The sequence below is a fragment of the Choloepus didactylus genome, chromosome 1, assembly GCF_015220235.1.
Source record: "Choloepus didactylus isolate mChoDid1 chromosome 1, mChoDid1.pri, whole genome shotgun sequence".
NCBI lineage: Eukaryota > Metazoa > Chordata > Mammalia > Pilosa > Megalonychidae > Choloepus > Choloepus didactylus.
Genome location: NC_051307.1, coordinates 96,921,123 through 96,941,209, shown reverse-complemented (window position 1 = coordinate 96,941,209; position 20,087 = coordinate 96,921,123). Strand labels below are relative to the sequence as shown.

Below are 20,087 nucleotides of genomic sequence, written 5' to 3'. Positions count from 1 at the left end.
CATGAAAAGCAGAAGTTATGTTTATTAATAGCCTCACTTATAAATTAAGTGATGCTCCTTCAAAGCTGTAATTTGATGCTGTTTCTTTTTCCTTCTCTTGTTGCAAATAACCAACAAAGTACAAACTGCTTCTAACTGGCAATTCAAACACGGGAGGAATCATGACTAACCATCTAGTTATTATTATTATCATTATTATTATTATTATTTAAAAAGAAACAGCAGGGTTCTATTGTGACATTTATTTCTCTTAATATACAATTTACAAATAAGTTACAAACTGTTCAGTGTCATTTCAAAGAAAGTATACACTTCCATCACATTCATGTAAAGCTGAATAGTAGTAGGAATAAAGAGATTTCCTTTATGTATGAAAAATTCCTTATTTTGTTTCTATCATTTCTGAGTCACAGAAATAAAATTAGAAATAAATATGAACTCTTTGACAAAAGTAAACTGAGAGAAATTACCTCAGTGGACCAAAACCTAAATTAATTCCACTGATGACTGAGGGCTCTTTTACATGACTCTAATGTCAGCTTGATAAACTAATTTTATGAGTGGGCATTAGCTATATATTTATAATATTTTTTTCTTACATTTATTAGCCCAACACTGGCAGAGGATTTCTTTCTCAGGCATACTTCCAACTTCATAACCATAATATACCTGTTGGTGAGGAATGCCACCAATGGAAAATTCCTATAATGCGTTTCTACAAAAACATTCTGTACCAAGAGATATCGGCAACAACTATGATTGAGGAAGCAGCCCACATTGCACTCTCTTGTGGCATCCAGTAAAAATACACTCCCTTTATCGAACTTCTTCAGAGATTCTTCGCTTCTCTTCACCACTAAAGGCCTGCTGGTTTTGACATGCTGGAGCTTTTTCCTCTTGGGGCTTTTGTATTTGAACCTTAAACTTCTTTCTACCACTCTGATTATCCAATGCGGATGGCTGCTTACATTTGTTCTCTGGCAGAGTTTCTTCTCTACATTTCATTATATCTATCACATCTGATTCGATCAGCAGATTGTCTCTAGCATTTTCAACTTGGTCTGAGTTTGAGTCCTTTTGTGCTTCCTTGGCTTTAGAGTTCAGATGTGCTAGAGGTGGTTCAAATCTACCATCATCTTCTGAGGTGACAGACTCCAAAGAAGCAAATCCCATCTTTTCCCCACTGCACTGAAAAATGGCTGTCTTCTTTGAGGACTTTTAGCGACTGAATGATGTTTAATTCTTGAATTATTGTCACACTTCATTTTCATAATAGGCTCTTTTAGATCATTATTGAACTTAGGAAGACAAGTCTCAGCCTCAGCACTTCTAGAATGTGTTTCCAATTCTAATGGGATAATTTCAACATCACAATCTGAACATGTAACTTCCATTTTCCTCTTTTTTGAAAATATATTTTTCATAGTATCCTCCTCTTTCCCACTTTCATCAACAGCAGCAGGTTTCTCAGTATTAGCTCTGCTTAGTAATATTCATGAATATATGGAAACAAATGTCCCTCTGTCAATGTCATCTAGGCAGCGTACCCCCCATCCCTTCTTCTGTTTTGAACACTTGGAGCCACACTTGAGGACCATGCTGGACAACTCGGTTCTGACACATTTGCTGATTACGCTTGCACAAGAGGCTGCACTCATAAATGCCGGTAGGTATTTGTCTCTGGAGTCTTTTATATTTATATATAAAAGATTTATATATATACTTATATATTAAGGCTCAGCATTCCTTGCTGTCAGCTGAAGACACGCACATTTTGTTATGTCTATGCAGCCCTCAGAACAGTCACATGAATCAGTAAACATAATGGAAAAGTTGTTTAGACAATATGCTCATGGCCACATGGCCCTTCTGTACTTCAACTGTGGAAGCTTTCTATTATCAATTTCATTACAGAAAGAAATGGGAACCAATTCCACTCCATTGCTAATATCCACATCAGAAACAATTTCTTCTTGCTTTGGGTAATTCCGAGTCAAGTGGAACGCTTAAGGAGAGTCTGTCTTTGCATGTCGCCTCTGGAACTGGCATTTGATGGGTAGCTGCAGAGGGTTCTCCTCCTTAGAGGTTAGAGGCATTTTCATCAGACAGGCACCAGAACATTCATGCCTTTGGTAGGATAAATTTGAAGATGTTTCTTTTTCTTTAAAAGCTGTAACTTCATTTTCCAAAGGGAGAACCTCCTTATTTTCTGTAGGTAGAAAGTCTTCTGGAGAGAGGTCTTCCCATGATATAGAGGGCAATGCATTTGATTTGCTTTCTTGCTCATTCTGGGTCACAGGTCTACCATCCTTTATCAATGCTGAATTTTTACTGATAGTTGCTTCATTCACCAGAATCAATGCTTGGATGTATTCTCTGTGGCAGACCCTTCTTTGATCTTTTGTTTCAGGGACGGCAGCACATTTTGCACTTGTTCCAATACGAAGTCTACTTTTCCATCATCTTCCAGCTCCATCCAGAACATTTCTGCATCACCATTTTTTTTTCTCCCATCTTTTGGCATTGTTTATAAATATAAAACTCTTCAAAATAAACTATCAAAGGACCGAATGACATGAATTACTTTCACTGGAGAATGTAACTAGAATCCAACTGTAGACTCTAAAAGTTGAAGTCCTTGAACAAAATTCTAAACCCAATATTCTCTGATACTTGAATTTTCACATGGAAATTGTAGTTGAAGAAGTCCAGAAATGACCAATAGTCCAATCTAAATGACAAGTCCATGCATCTTCATCAAATGATTATTTATTGTGCTTCAGATCATTGATATCTTTTCAAAGCAAATACAACTCTAACTTTTGGTCCACAAATGCATGAAACATTCTGTGAAATGGGTCAGTGGCTAAACCTTCAAATTCTGCTTCTGGATTTTTAACTGCTTTGTATTTCCCACAGCCTAGGACTCCCGGCTGCTTAGGAATCACCTCTCCTTAAGGCTGGGAAGGGAGTTGAGACTATGGGGCACCCGTGCCCTTCTCCAGCCTGGTATAGCATGTTGCTGCCAGCGGGGAGGCTGCCAGGCCAGGTACAGCCCCTGCTCACGCCACATAGGGCTCGCAGTGTCCCCAGGTCACCTGCACCTTCGTCCTGAGGAGCCGTTGCGGGACCGGCTGCACCGGAGCACACCAGCCAAGTGGGCTGCGCACCACCCCACTCCGAGGGCAAGGCCAGGTTCCCCCTGGGGGGAAGGACCTTACCATTGACTAGCCCTCACCTTGGCTGAGGGAGGGGGGAGCACGCAATCTCTACACCAGGCCTGCGAAGCACAACCCCTGAGTGGAAGAAGCCGGGTGTCAAGGGCCCCCAACTCCCTGGCCAGGAACCCACTGACTGCACACCTTGTCACGTTCCCTTCTCCTAGTTGCAATTATTTTTAAAGGACAAACTCAAACTTAACCAAACTCAACATTACCAAAAGGGGAATGCTGACCCCCCATCAACTTGTTCCATTAAAATAAGTATATTCTAATTTATAAAATGAAGTTTCAACACCTATCAACATTTCAAACACTGATTTCTAATTCCCAGAAATAATTCACATAGCAGTTGTGAGACTAATTTGAAAAGTTTAACAGTGTTTACAAATGTAAGGTATTACTGTTAGATAAAAAGTAAAATGACATGATTCCTGATCATAGTAATATATAAGGTATAAACACGAGACTGATTTTGCTGATATTATAAAATTTAAAAATGAAGAACATGTCAATTATCTATCTTTGTTTCCAGTAGTTTTTCTAAGATGGATTTACAAAATAATATAGATTATAATTTCAACACACACCTTCATTTTAGAGGCCAAAAAAACAGGGTTTAGTAATGAGGTAATTTCCATTGGATTTTATGTTAGTATCAATCAGTGAGCTTACTTTTAAAAATAATTTGAAAAGTAAACCTTGGTTAACAATTTCTTTTCCTAAATGAGTATCAGCTGATTTAATATCGCCCAATTAAATGGGTCTCTTTTGGTTGGTCAATACGATAGAGAAGCACTGCAGGTAAGAAGTACCCAACATATTCCACTATACCTGGGGTAGTGTCATAATGGTAGTGCCCACTTTCTCCGTGATGACTAAAACAATGAGTATACTCCAACTGCAAATCCAACCATGGGTCTCTGGATACAAAAACTGGTAGACAAAGGGGCATTCATTTCATAAAATGCAACCATATTTTTTCAGGTCTTCATCAGTGTTCAATGGGCAGGAAGAAAATTCTGAGGGCATAATCTGAGTCTTCACTTTTCCCTTCTGAATTATGAAAGTATCTCCCATTCCTATAGGCTTATCTCCATAATATTTTTCAAGAGTCTCTCTCATACAAGTCACAAAGTTAAGTTTTCCAGTTCTTCTTTTGGCCTTCACCTCAATGATCTTGCCAGGTTGGCCATCACTGGCAAAAAGATTAACAGTAAATGCACACCCAAAATCATGATATTTCTCACTGTATTTCTCTAGCAGGCACCCTCGATCTACAGGGTTAATACGAGCAAAGTAACTTCCATTCACAGGAGGTTTGTGTTCACTTTCTATTTGAATAACTGGCATAAACTCAGAATTGAACCCAAGAGTCTGAAATGGGCCTGCTCCTGCTCCAAGAATAAAAGCTCCAGGCAGCTTAATTTCTTTTGCAACCATATTCAGATCATAAATTTTTTTCTCATTTTGCAAGAGGAAATAATTAAGGCACACCTCCTACTTTGGCAATTCTTGTTCTCCCACAGATGCCTTTTGCAGGAAAGGAAAATGGTTCCTTAGCCAAATCAGGGCAATCAACTACAGAGACCTGGATATCAGCAAAGTTATCTTTTAGTCCCTTCTGTATAACTCCAGAGAGTTCTTCTATACCCGGCACATGAAAAGAAACTCAACACAAGCCATTTTCTTTCTTCTTTAGGTGAAAGTTTATAGAAATAAAGTTATTGTAGGCCAATTATCACAAGAGTTCACATCGTACAAAGCATAAAAGCTGCTGTCCAAACTCAGCAAAGTCTTCCGACATTTTCTCTCTTATAGATGCAAAATCCTCAACAAAATATTAGCAAACTAAATCCAACAGTACATTAATAGAATTATTATACACCATGATCAAGTAGATTTATCCCTGGTATGCAAGGATGGCTCAGTGTAAGAAAATCAATTAATGTAATACACCACATCAACAAAATGAAGGGAAAAAACTTCATGATCATCTCAATTGATGCAAAAAAGGCTTTTGACAAAATCCAGCACCTCTTCTTTATAAAATACACTTAGAACACTAGGAATAAAAGGAAACTTCTGCAATGTAATAAAAGGCGTATCTGAAAACCCACAGCTAACATCATAATTAATGGTGAAAGACTGAAAGCTTTTCCTCTAAGATTAAGAACATGAGAAGGATGCCCACTGTCAACACTGTTATTCAACATTGTACTAAAAGTTCTAGCCAGAGCATTTAGGCAAGAAGAAGAAATGAAAGGCATCCAATTGGAATGGAAGAAGTAAAACTTTTCCTATTTGCAAATAACATAATCCTATATACAGAAAATCCTGTAAAATCCTCAACAAAGCTACCAGAGCTAATAAATGAATTCAACACAGTGGTGGGGTATAAGATCAACACCTAATAATCAGCAGTGTTTCTATATATTAGTAATAAACAATCAAAAAAAGAATACAAGAAAAAGGTCCTATTTAGAATAGCAACTACAAGAATCAAATATCTAGGAATAAATTTAACCAAGGATGTAAAGGATTCATACATAGAAAACTATAAAACATTGCTGAAAGAAATCAAAGAAGACCTTAATAAATGGAAGGACATTTGTGTTCATGGACTGGAAGACCAAATATTGCTAAGATGTCAATTCTACCCAAAGTGATCTATAGATTCAATGCAATCCCAATCAAAATTCCAATAGCCTCCTTCACAGAAATGGAAAGCCAATCATTAAATTTACATGGAAGAATAAGGGGTCCTGAACAGTCAGAGCCTCTTGTAAAAGAATAAGTTGGACAACTCACAATTCCCAATCTTAAAACTTATTACAAAGCCACAGCAATCAAAATAGTATGGTACTGGCATAAGAACAGACATACAGAACAATGGTATCTAACTGAGAATTCAGGAATCAACACTCCATTTATGGCCAACTGATTTTTTGACAAGACTACTCAATTTGGAAAGAATAGTCTTCAACAAATGGTGCTGGAAAAACTAGATCTTCATTTGTAAAAGAAGGAAGTTGGCCCTCAACCTCATACCATATACAAAAATCAACTCAAAATGGATCAAAGGCTTAAATATAATAGCCAGAACTGTAAAACTCCTAAAAGAGAACACAGGGAAGCATGTTCAGGATATTGTGTCAGGCAATGGTTTCTTAGACTTCAAACCCAAAGCACAAACAAGAAAAGAAAAAACAGATAAATGGGACCTCATCAACATGAAAACCTTTGTACATCATAGGACTTTATCATGAAAGTAAAATGACAACCTACACAATCAGAGAAAATATTTGGAAACCACATAGCCAATAAGGGATTAATATCCAGAATACATAACGAAATCCTTCAACTCAACAACAAAAAGACAAACAATTTTAAAAGACATTAACAGATATTTCTCCAAAGAAGCTATACAGGTGGCCCCAAAGCACATGCAAAGATGCTCAATATCACTAGCCATTACGGAAATGCAAAATCAAAACCACAATGAGAAATCATTTCACAACCACTAGAATGGCCAGTATTAAACAAACAGAAAACGACAAGCATTGGAAAGGATGTTGAGAAACAGGAACACTCATTCATTGCTGGCAGGAATGTAAAATGGTGCATCTGCTGTGGAACACAGTTTGGCAGTTCCTTAGAAACTTAAGTAAAGAATTACCATGTGACCTGGCAAGCACACTACTAGATATATACACAAAAGAACTGAAATCAAGTACTAGAACAGATATTTGCACACCAACATTCAATGTGGCATTCTTCACAATTGCTAAAAGACAGAAGCAACCTAAAGGTCAATAAATCAATGAGTAAACAAAATACGTTACATACGTACAATGAATGTTATTCAACTGTAAAAAGGAACAAAGTCCAGATACAATCAACAACATCAATCCTGAAGACATCATGTTGAGTGAAATAAGCCAGACACAAAAGGACAAATATTGTATGACCTCACTGATATGAAATAATTAGAATAAGCAAAACCATATAGTCAGAATCTAGACTATAGATTACCAGGGCACAGGGTAGAGAAAGGGAATGGGAAGTTAAGGCTTCAAATGTACAGGGATCCTATTTGGAATGATGGAAATATTTTGGTAATGGATGGGGGTGATGGTGCACAATATTGTGAACATAATTAACAGCACTGAATAATATATTTAAATGTGGTTAAAAGAGGAAATTTTAGGTTGCGTATGTTACTAGAATAAAAATTTAAAAAAAATCCATGGAACTGTACAACACAAACAGTGAACTCTTAAGTTAAACAAAAGACTACAGTTAATAGTACAATTATAAAAATGTGCTTTCATCAATTGTAACAAATGTACCACACCAATGCAAGGTGTTAGCAATAGGGTGGTACATGAGAGCCCGGTATTTTATGTATTATTTTTCTGTAGACCCACAACTTCTCTAATTAAAAAACAACAACAACACAAAGTAATTCCCACAAGTCTCCAATAAGAAAAAACAAAACACAAACAAAGCACACTATCAGAAACTGAAATCGTCTTCCCTGAAACCCAACCTGAAGAAGTTTCCCCGGTTACCTTAGTGTCACCACTCAGTTGAATGGCTTCAGCCAAAGCTGACCAGAATATAACCTTCACACCTTCTGTTTCAAAGTATGTGGCCCAAGCATTCCGCTGCTCTGCAGTCAACAAGTCGGCCTTATTTATCAAAATAACATTCTCCTTATCATCATCTATTTCTTTTACATAACATTCCTAAATAAGACAAAGATAATTAGTAAGGTCTCTTCAAATCAGGTTAATATAGAAGATTTCTCCAGCTATGACTAAAAGTTTTTACTGCTCCCAGTTTTAAATCATTCCCTAATTTCAAGCTCTTTAATCACTGCACATTCTATTAATCTCTTCAATAAGCTTCGAAAAGGCATATAGTCACATGTACATATAAATTTTAACATAAGAAACTGGAAGGGTAAATTCCTGCCCAGTTGAAATGTAACAGGACCATTTTTCTATAAATATATACTCTCTTTAATAATGCTGAATTGTTTCTTCTAAACTAAGTTAAAGAACCGTACAACTAGTAGACCTGTCAGCCAGCAGCAATAATTTTTTGGTCAAGTGATAATGGCCAATAATAATCTCTAATGTAAAAAATATTTTTGAAGCCTAAAAGGAAAACAAGACTCGGTAATGGAAATAATTCCCAATTACAGCTCTTCACTATAAAAGCTGATTTTAACAATTTTATCATTAAGATTTTGTTATTCACCAGGGGATTTAAAAATAATCTGTATTATTACTACTATGGTCCTCAAACAGAAATAGGAACACCTCTCATATGTACAGTGTTTTATGAGTTCAATGCACATATTACATTATTTCATGTGATCTTCACATCTCAATTATTACCCCATGGCATTTTACAAACTCAGTTCACTTTCAAACCACCATAGGAAATAATAACTAAGATGTGAGAAAAGACAACTTAATGGAATGGATAAAAAGTGAGGTGATTAGGACTTTGCTAAATAAGTAAAACACTATTTCAATAGTGGTCTCTTGAAAAATGGGAAACACTGGCAAATGTCTCTTAGCAAAGTGGTTTCTAAACTAAAAGTTGGAAGTTTGGATAAGTGATAGAGCAGACGGAAAAAAACTGAGAAAACATCTGTCTCAGCAGTGGCATTATGCAAGTTCTTGACCTTGGCAGGGGAATGAGGCCTAATTAAAGCTAGAGGAGAACACAGAACACTTGTCTAGACTTACTTCTATGAGTAATCATGTCATCTCACTTCAGCTCAAAGGAGTTAAAATCTAGTCAAACTTTACTTACCAAATCCTCACATCTAAACAGGAGAGGGTTACGACCATCTACTATCTGGACCACAATATCACTGAAAAATAAATGTGAGATTGTAAAAAACCTCAGGACTAACCACTGGATTTTCTGAAGCAGAAATGAAAGGGAACACTGACAATATAATAATGACAATAGTAGCAAACACTTTCCATATATTAACTTACAAAAAAAATACTTAGTTGGTTAACCAGTCTTTTCTGAGTAACTCTTTGAAACTATGCTGAACACCAAGGAAATGCATTAAACCCGAGTTACTATTTAGGGCAAGACTTTTGACAAGGCATATTTTCTTTCAGAATAGTTAAGTTTTCAGCATAATTTTATGATTCAAAGGAAGTCACATACTTGCTAATTCTGACTAACAGTTTTTAAGTTCTCTAAGTGGTCCCAGACATTTTCTTCTTTAGGGTGGTATCTACTACTTTCAACCTGTGAAGATTCAAGACTGAATGCTAAAATGAATGCAAAAAATGGACAAAGTCTAATAAACCAAACCACAAGGTCCACAAATATGTCTACCTACCAAATATGCAGAAAGAATAACTGGCTTACAAACACCCTTAAAAACAGATGACATTTCAAAACAGCTTAATTCATGTACTGAATTAGGATGCAGAGCAAGTGCCAACTATGTACCAGATTTATGTAATACAATGGAAGTGCCTTATCTTACTGGAATACAGTGTTCTGCCCTCAATGCTTTAGCAGTTTCCTGCATTTCAATGACAATTTAACAACAATTTTTTTCTGATAACTACTACTGAAACTAAAGAGGCAGATGCTTAGCTAGCCTGTTACCAAACAGGAGACATCTGCTACAGAAGACTCAATAAATATGTTTCCTGCCAAAAGATGTGGCAGTGGTCACTTGATTAAAATTTCTATGTAATTCAGATTGACTTCCATGCACCATAAACTATATTCTTTGGGTTAGAAACATGTTCTTAAAACAGGGAACTATCACATAGCACAAATAACAGAGCAAGTTAATATCGTAATACAATGGAAGCTGCAACTCTGAACAAGGACGGGCTCACTCTCATGAAACTAATGCTTTATTTAGAGGCATAGAAAACCTGTAAAGGGCCTTCCTGTTAAACATGGAAGACTGAACACATATGATTACCTTTGCTCCCTCTCAAAGTCTATTAAAATGCAAGCAAAGGCTGAAACCCATTAGGATAAAGTTAAGGAAGAACAGCAAATAAGAAATGTCAATTCATTTTTGGAAGAGGAAAATCAGATGGAAGGGTTAGCAGAACCAAGAAAGCTGAATACCAAGGGCTTCCAGACGGAGAGACCAATAAGAAGCAAGTCTGATCATGCCCTGCAGTCCTGAAATGGCTTAGCGTTAGGAGCATCAGATATTTCTGAAGGCAAGGGTTTTTGGAGAATGTCTTCATAGGGAGCTATTGGGTACCCCTCATGTTCTATTCAGCCAGGCAACTATACTCCACTCCACTGCTCCCCCACCCTCCCACCACAATGGCAGAAGGCAAGAGTTTATTATGGAGAAATGAACCTGAGAACCAGGGACATGAGGCAAAGTAGAAGGTGGGAAAGAGGTGCCATACCGGGAAAAAAAAAAAAAAAAAAAAAAAGAGATTAAATGTAAGCCTATATACTGAGCAGTGAGAATGCCTAGCACCCTTGCATTATTCCACTTCCTTTAGCTCTAAGTCAGCAGATTATACTTCTCTTTAAGAAACCGACTGCCCCTAAGGAAAGGACCTATAGATTCTAACATCTTGGAGTATTTCAACAAAATAAAATTGATCCCTGCCCAGTCACCCTACTGAGAAGCTCACCAGCTGGCAAGCACCACCTAAACAGGCAGACCTAGCTATTGGCTTTGTAACGCTTCATTTTTAAAATGGACAACACCACTATATACTTGAGCAAGGCATTTTACATAAATCAGAAACAAAAATAAATAGAAAAAAAAATACAGAGGAAAAAGAGACAATATAGGAAGGAGAAAATCTAGAAACAAAATAAAAACTCTACGTATGAGGATGGGAGGGTCCCCTCAAGGTTGAAGTTGCAATATTTCAGAGCCCACTACTGTTATCTCATTGGAAGTAAGAAAACACAGATTCTCAGCACAGCAATTTCTGAGAAGAACCAAACTGGATCTTCCCAGGCCCCATTCAAGCCTAACTAAAAGCCTAAATGAGAATGAAAGGGACCTGCCTAGAGGCTGATTAACAGCACCAATATTCTAAAATATCTTGCTATGCTGACTTCCCTATCTGCAGCCCACAGCCCTCTCTCTACCTCTGGGAGTGCACAGACAAGCATGTAAGTGACTTAAAAAAAAAAAAAAAAGGAGGAGATATTATACAATTCAGTGGTTTTTAGTCTATTTACAAAGTTGTCTAATTCCATCACTGCTATCTAATTCCAGAATATTTCCTTTACCCTACAAAGAAACATAAATGACTTTTACAAGTTTAATCAAAGTCCAGTTTTCTGCTGATGTTTTGTATTGGTGTTCTCACTGGGTGCATTTTAAGGATTTGCCCTTTGCATAGCTCAATTCACCTGTTCCCTCCAGAACCAGGGTCTATGAACATATATTAACCTCCGAATTTAATGTCACACCACTACAATGCTCTTGTTGCACAAAAAAAAAAAAAAAAACGGTAACTTACCTTCTCTCAGTGACCCTCCAGAGCTGACGCCAAAAGTCCAAATTTCTTTCAAATGGAGTCAACATCAGCTTTTGTTCCTCTTCTAGCCTGGCTTTAGAAAAGGACATTTATATCTTTGCCAGATTATAATGGAAGGTATCAAACAGAAGAAATACCCCAACTTTTATTGCAGTAAAAACTAAGTATACAAATATTAACTTTCAAATTATTTTTCTATATCTTTTGCTAAGATAATATGAGAATACAATTTATTTCATACCACACTACACCAAATTCAAATTTTATCCTTATGGTATTTATCCTTAAGGTATTTAAGCCCTGGAAGTTTCTCTGCCAGACAAAGTCATATCTCTCCTTTTCCTGGAATAATGCTCAGGAGAGCAGTGATCAACTCCAGGACACCCTGGAGAAGGGAATGAAAGGAGAAAAGGCCAGAATTGAACAGAGTAACCAATACACCAACTTTGTGCAAGTATGCACATGCACCCAGCAAGGCTGTGCCACACACACGCCAATCTGCGCTTATTAGAAGAAAGCTACCAATTCCCTTTTAAAAGAATCAAGATGCCAAAATGCAAATGGAAAAGCAAGTACAACAAAATGACTTAACTCACAATTCCAAGGCAAATCTTCACAACACTCACCGGACAAGCTGACGTCTCCATTCTAGAAAGTTATCTTTCTCTGCCTGTTTGAGTTCTTCTGGAGTAGTCCCTTGGTCCCAGTTTGGTCTAAAACAATCAGAGGAAAAACAATTCCACATGAGTTACCAAAACAAAACAGTGGATTTGGATTTAATAATGGCAGCTGAGAAAAGGAACAGGAAAGAAGCGAACAACTTAAAAATTTTTATACTCAGTGCCCTTGTTATGCCTTGTAATGTACTAAATTCTTGTTCAACTTACCTCCTTGGTATACATAGGAACTGTTTGTTTTCTTCATGGAGTTTCTTAATTCTCTGGCTCTCCTCAAAAGACAGTAGTCCAGTTCTAGCCTCAGGAAGCACAAACTTAATATTAAGCTTCTCTGTTTATAGAAAAGAGAAGTACTATTAAGAGGTACTACAGATACTGAGGGTTGGTCATTTTGAATAAGCTTGGAAAACTAAAAACAAGAAAGCCTAAAATAGAATTTAAACTTTCTTGATTTAAGATTCCTCTAGTCTAAGATAAATTATAATATCCAAATGAGGCTTCCTGTCCTCCCCACAAAAAACAAAAAGAGAAAAAAGAAAAAAAAGATTTTTGCTAAAGTGTTCAAAAGGCTAATCACTTCTTTAAGTACTGATTTGATAAAACTCCACATGCTGAAATATTTCATGGAAATGGAAAACAGTAAGAATGGGGGGAAGGAAATGTAAAGCTTCAGTACAAAAAACCTCCTCATTTCACATAATTTTATACTAATGGGAAAGGATGAGAAATGAAGATTTAATGAGGAGACTCATTCACTTAGAACTGATGAAATGCTATACTGCTATAATTTATGTAAGATGCTTATGATGAACACCCACCATTAGAAATCAAAAAAAAAAAAAAAAAAAAAAAAAAGCCCTGTCTATGTATGAACTACAAAGGCCTCTGCTTTAGGGCTCTAACCCCTAAGCTGCCCTTGGCCTCTCTTTGACCACACACAGCCACCTAGCCTTTGGGGACAGTGGTGATGCCAGAAAGGATGAGCACCTAGGAAGCCAGCTAAGTTTCCTGCTGAAAAGCCAAGAAAAGGTTCCATTTAAAGACAACAATAGAACTTTCAGCAACATTTTTCTTGACCTTTAAGGAAAGACTGCAGCCTGCTACTTTCATCAGACCACTAATACCACCTAGGACCTTGATCTGCACAGTCCAGTAATCTATTTCTGTGCTTGGTACCGTTCTAAGTTCTCAGAAGATAAATCCAGAAACAAAGGGAGAGCAGTCATTAAAGCAAATTATGCACATGCAAAAATTCCCTATAATGTGCTGAATGGGGTGCTTTAAAATATGATTCAAATTGCCTAAGGCCCAGGATTCTGCCACTAACAAAGGCATTAGGAAACATTTTCTGGTAAATGCTGGTACTAACCCCCACAATGTTGACCCATATTTTTCCCATGACATATTGAGTCTTTTGAACTCAGTATGATACAACATAATCTGAAGTGTTATTTAGAGCTGAATTTTAAAACTGTGGCACATTCTGTATGTCACAGCTTGAGTTCAACTGATCCTTCTCATAACGCTTCTGGGTTAAAGACAGCCCACTTACAAGTTAGGTAGGAACCTCAAACACTTTCAGGTAGACTTGTTTGTATCTATTCAGCAAAATGGAAATGTGATCAGTGTTATATGCACTCAGGATAAAACATACCAGCCACAAACTCTGTTCCTGCAAGTTCTGCAGTTGCAAGGAAGTCATCAAGGGAGCTCTGTTCAGTCACAGACTGAAGATTAAGACGACCCCAGTCATAGCCATCATTGAGTTCACTTGTGTGCAACTATAAACAAAACATAGGGTAATTATACAGCAGTCTCTTCAGTTCTTGACCGTCCAAACAAGCTCTAAATTTCCAAACAACTATTCTATGGTCTTAAGAGTGGTGTCAGCTCTTTAAGAGTCAATACTAACAACAGTGAACATTTAAAGAAGGACTTGCTTACCTCAGGCTAGGCACTTTCCATTCATTACAACGTGCAATTTTCAAAATCTTATGAAGAGAATTTTATTATATTTCTATTTTACTGATCAGGAAATTGAGGCATAAATAAATAACTTGCCTAGATCCACACACTAGGGGGAGAATTTGAATGAAGACTGTCTGACTCCTGCCAGCCATAGTTAGTCAAATTTTCTTGATGGAGACCCACGTAAGAAATACATATTACATAGTGACCCAAGTGTGTGTAATATGCATCATGATACACACATGCATGTACCGCTTGTATAGTGAAATGGAGAGCAAAGAATCCTAAAACTGAATTTAATACATGTAATCTATACTGATCCTATAGTTGGATAAACACCATCCCAGGCTCAGCACAGGTATTAACAGCCTCACCAAACAAATGAAAAAACTCAGATTAGGTGGTTTGCTCTGGGTCACAGAATTCAATCTTCTCACTACTTCCTAAAGGCTACATTAATAACAAGTTGCTTCAAAATCAGTTAAAATTAAAATGTCCAGAGTAATTTTGACCTTATGAATACTTATGACACCTGTATACCGTTTATTCTTGAGACCATATGGTTTGAAGCCACATAGTGTGATCACAGCACATGTACAGTTAGCACCAGTGACATCTTTAACACTGGCTCTCACTGAGAACTTAGTACGTTGTCAAATACCTGGGGAATGAATAGGAAAAAATGACAACCAGAACGATAAAGCCAAGTCAGAAACCTACTGCTTTTCCCCAAGGAACCAACAATTACTATCTTCCCTGGGTCCAAGAAAAAGAAATATTAGGGCCAACCACATTTCTGGGTATGAACTGTTTCATCTTTGAGCTAATCATCAGGGGAACAGGAAGCATGAAGCAAGGATCTAAGTTATTTTTATATTTCTAGTAACAAACCAGTCGCTCTTGGAGAAATTCTTTGAAAGAACTGATACGAAAAGAAGTAATGTCTCTTTCATGTTCAGACACCTCCCAGGAGCCCCCTGGCTAATAGGACAAAGACCAAACATATCCCGATACTCGACTCTTCCCCGTCTCATCATCACACGAGCCGTCCTTCCACGCCTCTACCTGTGCTCTGTGCCTTACTAAAATGAGCGCGGGCTTCTCTTCTTAACAGAAATTCCTACGCATCCTTCGAAACCCGGCTTAGGTGTCACTTCCTCTGGACACTTTCCTTGTGACCTTTGACCCCAAACAAGGCAGCAATCACTCTCTCATAACTAGACAACATGAGAGAGACAGCAAGGTCTGGCTTACCCAGGAGTCAGTATGACGGTGGCTACGGCTCCGCTGAGCCTGATGGCGAATAAGTGCCCGTCCCAAGGATCCACCACCTGGGGCTCTCCTCCGACCCATAGCAACACAGTCGTACTACGAACCTTCCCTGACGAACGCGTGCTTTTTCCGGTATTCAAAGCTCGATTCACGGAAGTGCTTTGTGGACGAGCCCAAGTAGTTAAAGCCCGTAGTTGGTGAAAACAGAATTAATTGCTCTAAACTGCACGTTATGTATCTCAACCTTGCTAGTGTTGCAGAATACAAATGCAAAAATAGTTTTAAGCTTAATTTCCTGTAAATATTCCTAAAATGTCTCAAGTTTGGATAGAGTGACCGAGTAAAAAGAATGGTACCTTCCAGATTTGTGCATCTATCTTTTGCGTCCGGCGAGGAACTGGGATACCTGGGAAAAAATGGCCGCTAATAATCACGGTACTAACCCTGTCTCCCGTCTGTTTTCGTCAGGAGGAGGCGGAGACTCAGGCAAAGGGTGTTTCTGGGGCGCGGGGTGGGGGGAGCTTCCTGCGCTAGGTTTTCGCCGGCGACCCAAGGCGTGGCCTCGCTCCTGTGCACCCCAGTAACGAAACAGCTTTTTGTTTACCGAGTCTGCGAACTGGGGAGAAAATTGGGGCGAATTGGCGAGAACTTCCAGAATGGGCGTTCGGAATGGCAGGATGAGTAGTATTTCTCGAGCTTGGAAAGATTGTAAGGAAAGCCAACAAAATCTGACCTTGCTTTGTTACACACACACACAAAAGTTTAAAGTTCTACTTAAAAATATATTAACATTGTCTTATAATTAAAGTAAAGAGAAAAAAGTAAGGCTGCCCCACTCCTGGTGGCCTAGGTTTTTGTTCCTCACTTTATCTTTAGATTGCCTCTATAATGAGAATGTAATAACTGGTTTAGAATTGCGTGCGGGATGGGAGTTTTACCTACATTCTCACTAATCCAGAGAACCTGTCATGATGCCCAGAGAAATGAAGCAGATTGCCCAACTCGTAGACGGAATATGTGCAGTGTCAGGCATCAAACCCAAGACTTGTCACTATCCTGTACAATCATGGGAGGAGGGGACAATAAGGATTTAAGTTAACATGTGACGGTCAGTTTCTTGTGTCAACTTGGCTAGGTTATGGTGTTCAGTTTGGTTAAGCAAGTACTGAACTGATTGTTACTGTGAGGGTATTTAGTATTTAGTAGAAGGTATTCAGTTGATCGCATCTACTCAGTGATGGCATCTAGAATTGACAAAGGAGACTGCCCTCAACAAAATGGGGAATCTCTTCATCAAGTCAGTTAGAGGGCTTAAAAGCCAGAACTGAAGATTTCAGAAGCTAGAAAGAAGAATTTCTGCCTCTACTTCAGCCAACCAGCTTCCCCCTTAGGAATTCAGTTTCACTTTTTTAGGAGTTTCTAGCTTGTGGCCTGCCCTACAGAATTCTAACTTGCTATCCTCCACGGTTGCTTCAGCCAATTCCTGTGTTTGTTCCCCACCCCTATCCCCATCTCCCTCTCTCTGTATATCTCTGTATATCTTTGTTTCTCTGGTGAACTCTGAGTAATTCAGCATGTATTGCAGAAATCATAGTGTCAAAATGCCATCTAACCCAGTGCTTCTCAACTTTGATGTGACTGTGAACACCTTGGGATCTCATTAAAATGCTGATTCATAAGTTCCTACCAAGCTTCCAGGTGATGCCGACGTTGCTGGTGCATGTGCCACACTTTTGAGTAGCACGAGTACTCCACTCTTGGTGCAAAGACAGTGAAGTTGATAGCTGGCTAAAGGTCCATCACAGCAAGTTAGTGGCAGGCAGAACTAGGACCATATCACCTACCCATGACTGGAGGCCCTGCCAAACCTGCTGTTGACTCTTGCCGAATTGGATTGAGCATTGGGAAGCACTGAAGGGATTGCTGGCAAGCCATGTAGGAGTTGTCACGGCTTTGGGAAACCAGTGCAGGAATGCACCAGAACATGGTTTTTCCAATTTCCCAACTTACAAACAGTAGATCTTTTAAAAACCTGAACATAATTTCAAGAAGTAAGATATGGAACTTATGGAATAGAATTTACAGACAGCTCCTGGCATGCTCTTCAGAGCTGAGGGGTTAATGATAAAACTATCTAATAAAGTAAAATTAAATGGATTCTACATCATCACCACCACCATCATCATCATCATCATCATCATCGTAGTAGATGATAAAAGAGAAACCAACAGGTTGAGAAAAATGGCCAGTAATAATCACAATACCAACCAGGAATGTGGTTTATCCTAGTTTCTTTTTTCAGACTTTGTTTCTTCCAGGGATTTAGGGAAAGCAAATACTTTGGGTTTCTATTTTTATTTTTCTAGGGGCCCCCAAAAACCTTGATCAAATAAACCAAAGTGAGAATTTAATCAGGACCAGTGGGGAGTCAAAAAGATACTGACACCATAAGGTTGAAATAGCAGCAAGTAAGTAAAGCATAGATAATTCTAATATTTCCCCCCAAGATGTTATTCCACTCTACTAATGACAAAGAATTAACTGAGCCTCAGTTTTTTTATCTGGTCAATGGGGATAATAATTCCTACTGAGGTAGCAAATGAGGTAATGCTGTGTGATGGTTGCCTAGGAGTTTGTGGGATTTCGATTTTCACAGGTGAATAATTTTTTCCCCAATAAAAATGCAGGTGGGAACTCCATTGTATAACTGATCTATGTTGAGGGATTATGAGGCTGGTTCAGCGAGAAGGGCAAGGAGGAAGGAAATCGAGGTTCTTAAGGAGACAAGATCATGGGATTCAGATTCAGAGAAAAGAAGTGAGATGGAGGGGAAGTGCTGATGGTGGTAGTAAAGGGTGGAGCAAGGTGCTGGCTGCTGCCCTAGTGAGGGGACTGCAAAGATGAATCAGCTCAGGTCCCTGCCTACCAACTACAGAAGCCATTCCACCCATGACTTCAGTGAACAGCACAACACAGCCAAACTTCCCTCATAGCTTTGTCATACTGGTGGAAATGCTCACCCAGTAGGCTTGTGTCTGGAAGACAGGTCAAATCCTTCCAACTCCCCACATAGCTGAGACCTTCTGTTGAAACCAGGATTCACTAAACATCTGGCCCCTGGAGGAGGCAGCATTGATTCTGGGATTGGAAGCTTAGTATCCAGCTTCCAGATGGGACACAGGAGTGTTCCTCATTCATGGGGTTGCGCAATCCTTGATTTACCGTGGCCAAACGAATGTAGTTACAAGCCCTGAAACCCACACCCAGTAACAAACCTTGGCATAGCTTTCAGCTCTCCAACTCCACGCTATTGAGCTTCACATCTGTCTGGGGAGAGAGAAAGGAGAGTGGGTGGGTTCCTGTCTTGTTTTTCCTTTCTCTCCTTGGCCAAAAATGGTCAATAGTAGAAAAAGTGTTTCAGGGCAAGCTTGCAGTCCTGTTTCTCCCTCTCTCCCCATTCTCCACACCATCCCTTTCCACAGGTACATTAAAGCAATTTCCATAAAGCTGAGAGTTGTGAAAATAAAGGCTGGCAGTTTCTGCCAAGTGTCACTAATTCAGTAGGGAAACTCCCTTTGATTATCTGCCACTTTCAGTTTAACCCTGTTGAAAGTGGGTGGATTCTCTCACTTGAGTAAGTTTCAGTAATTCAGCAGACATTTATTTGTGGTTATTTTAAATGATTAACTCAAGTCCTTGCAATCAAATATTGATTGCCTGCTTGTGCAAGGCATTGTGAATGCAAGGAAAAGTGTGGAAGACCTCTTGCTATGGTGACACAGTCTACACAATTCTATGTGCACTGTATTTGAAACCAAGAATTTTTGCCAAACTTTTGTAGTTATTTGTGAAATATCTAGGATCTTTTATTCACAGATGATGTTGCAATTATTTTATTCCCCACAACAGTCAACTGAGAAAGGGTGTTATTAGTTTTCTGTACTTTTAAAAATCAAGACCCAATAAAGGTAAGCAAAATAAAGGAAGCTAGAAGTAGAATTAATAATCACACAACTCTACAATCCATAGATAGAAAACACCAGTTTTTTCTCATTCATTCATTCACTCAACTCTAGGATCTGAGAATTCGGCACTGGATAAATTCCCTGTTCTTAAGATCTTTCATTTTAGTGACAATCAGCCAGACGGAGGAATCACTCAGGGTTAAATGGCTCAAGTCAGCAATGGAGCCACAAATTACACCACCAGGTAGACTTGCTCCACCAGGAGGGCCTTCTGACTCTTGGGAGTTTACTTCTTACCTCTAAATTTGACACCTCCCCTTTTAAATCACTCTAATAAAGACGTTAATAAGCTTTAGCATATCAGTCTGGATGGTGAGAGAATTCAAAACTATGTTGCAAGAGGAAAAAGTGAAGGCAGTATGACTATTTAATTTGAGAGAGGACTCCACGAGGATA

At 38.5% G+C, this 20,087-nt stretch overlaps 2 protein-coding genes and 1 pseudogene across 2 annotated transcripts in view; all 3 read right to left on the bottom strand.

The window, feature by feature from the left end:
• The window catches only part of LSG1 (large 60S subunit nuclear export GTPase 1), a 44,866-nt gene extending 29,081 nt beyond the window's left edge, over positions 1–15,785 (bottom strand). The window contains exons 1-7 of the mRNA XM_037837964.1: positions 15,649–15,785; positions 14,081–14,207; positions 12,637–12,757; positions 12,376–12,462; positions 11,732–11,818; positions 9,051–9,111; positions 7,793–7,969 (exon numbers count right to left, since the gene is read on the bottom strand). Coding sequence (XP_037693892.1) covers positions 7,793–7,969; positions 9,051–9,111; positions 11,732–11,818; positions 12,376–12,462; positions 12,637–12,757; positions 14,081–14,207; positions 15,649–15,747 — 759 coding nt within the window. The 5' untranslated portion in view covers positions 15,748–15,785. The remainder of the gene's footprint in view (positions 1–7,792; positions 7,970–9,050; positions 9,112–11,731; positions 11,819–12,375; positions 12,463–12,636; positions 12,758–14,080; positions 14,208–15,648) is intronic.
• LOC119535575 lies at positions 580–2,566 on the bottom strand (annotated as a pseudogene).
• LOC119535694 (ester hydrolase C11orf54 homolog) lies at positions 3,926–5,034 on the bottom strand. Its single transcript, XM_037838003.1, is given in 2 exon segments — positions 3,926–4,194; positions 4,197–5,034. Coding segments are annotated over 2 exon segments (699 nt in total). The 5' UTR covers positions 4,662–5,034; the 3' UTR covers positions 3,926–3,960.
• Positions 15,786–20,087: the final 4,302 nt, after the last annotated feature.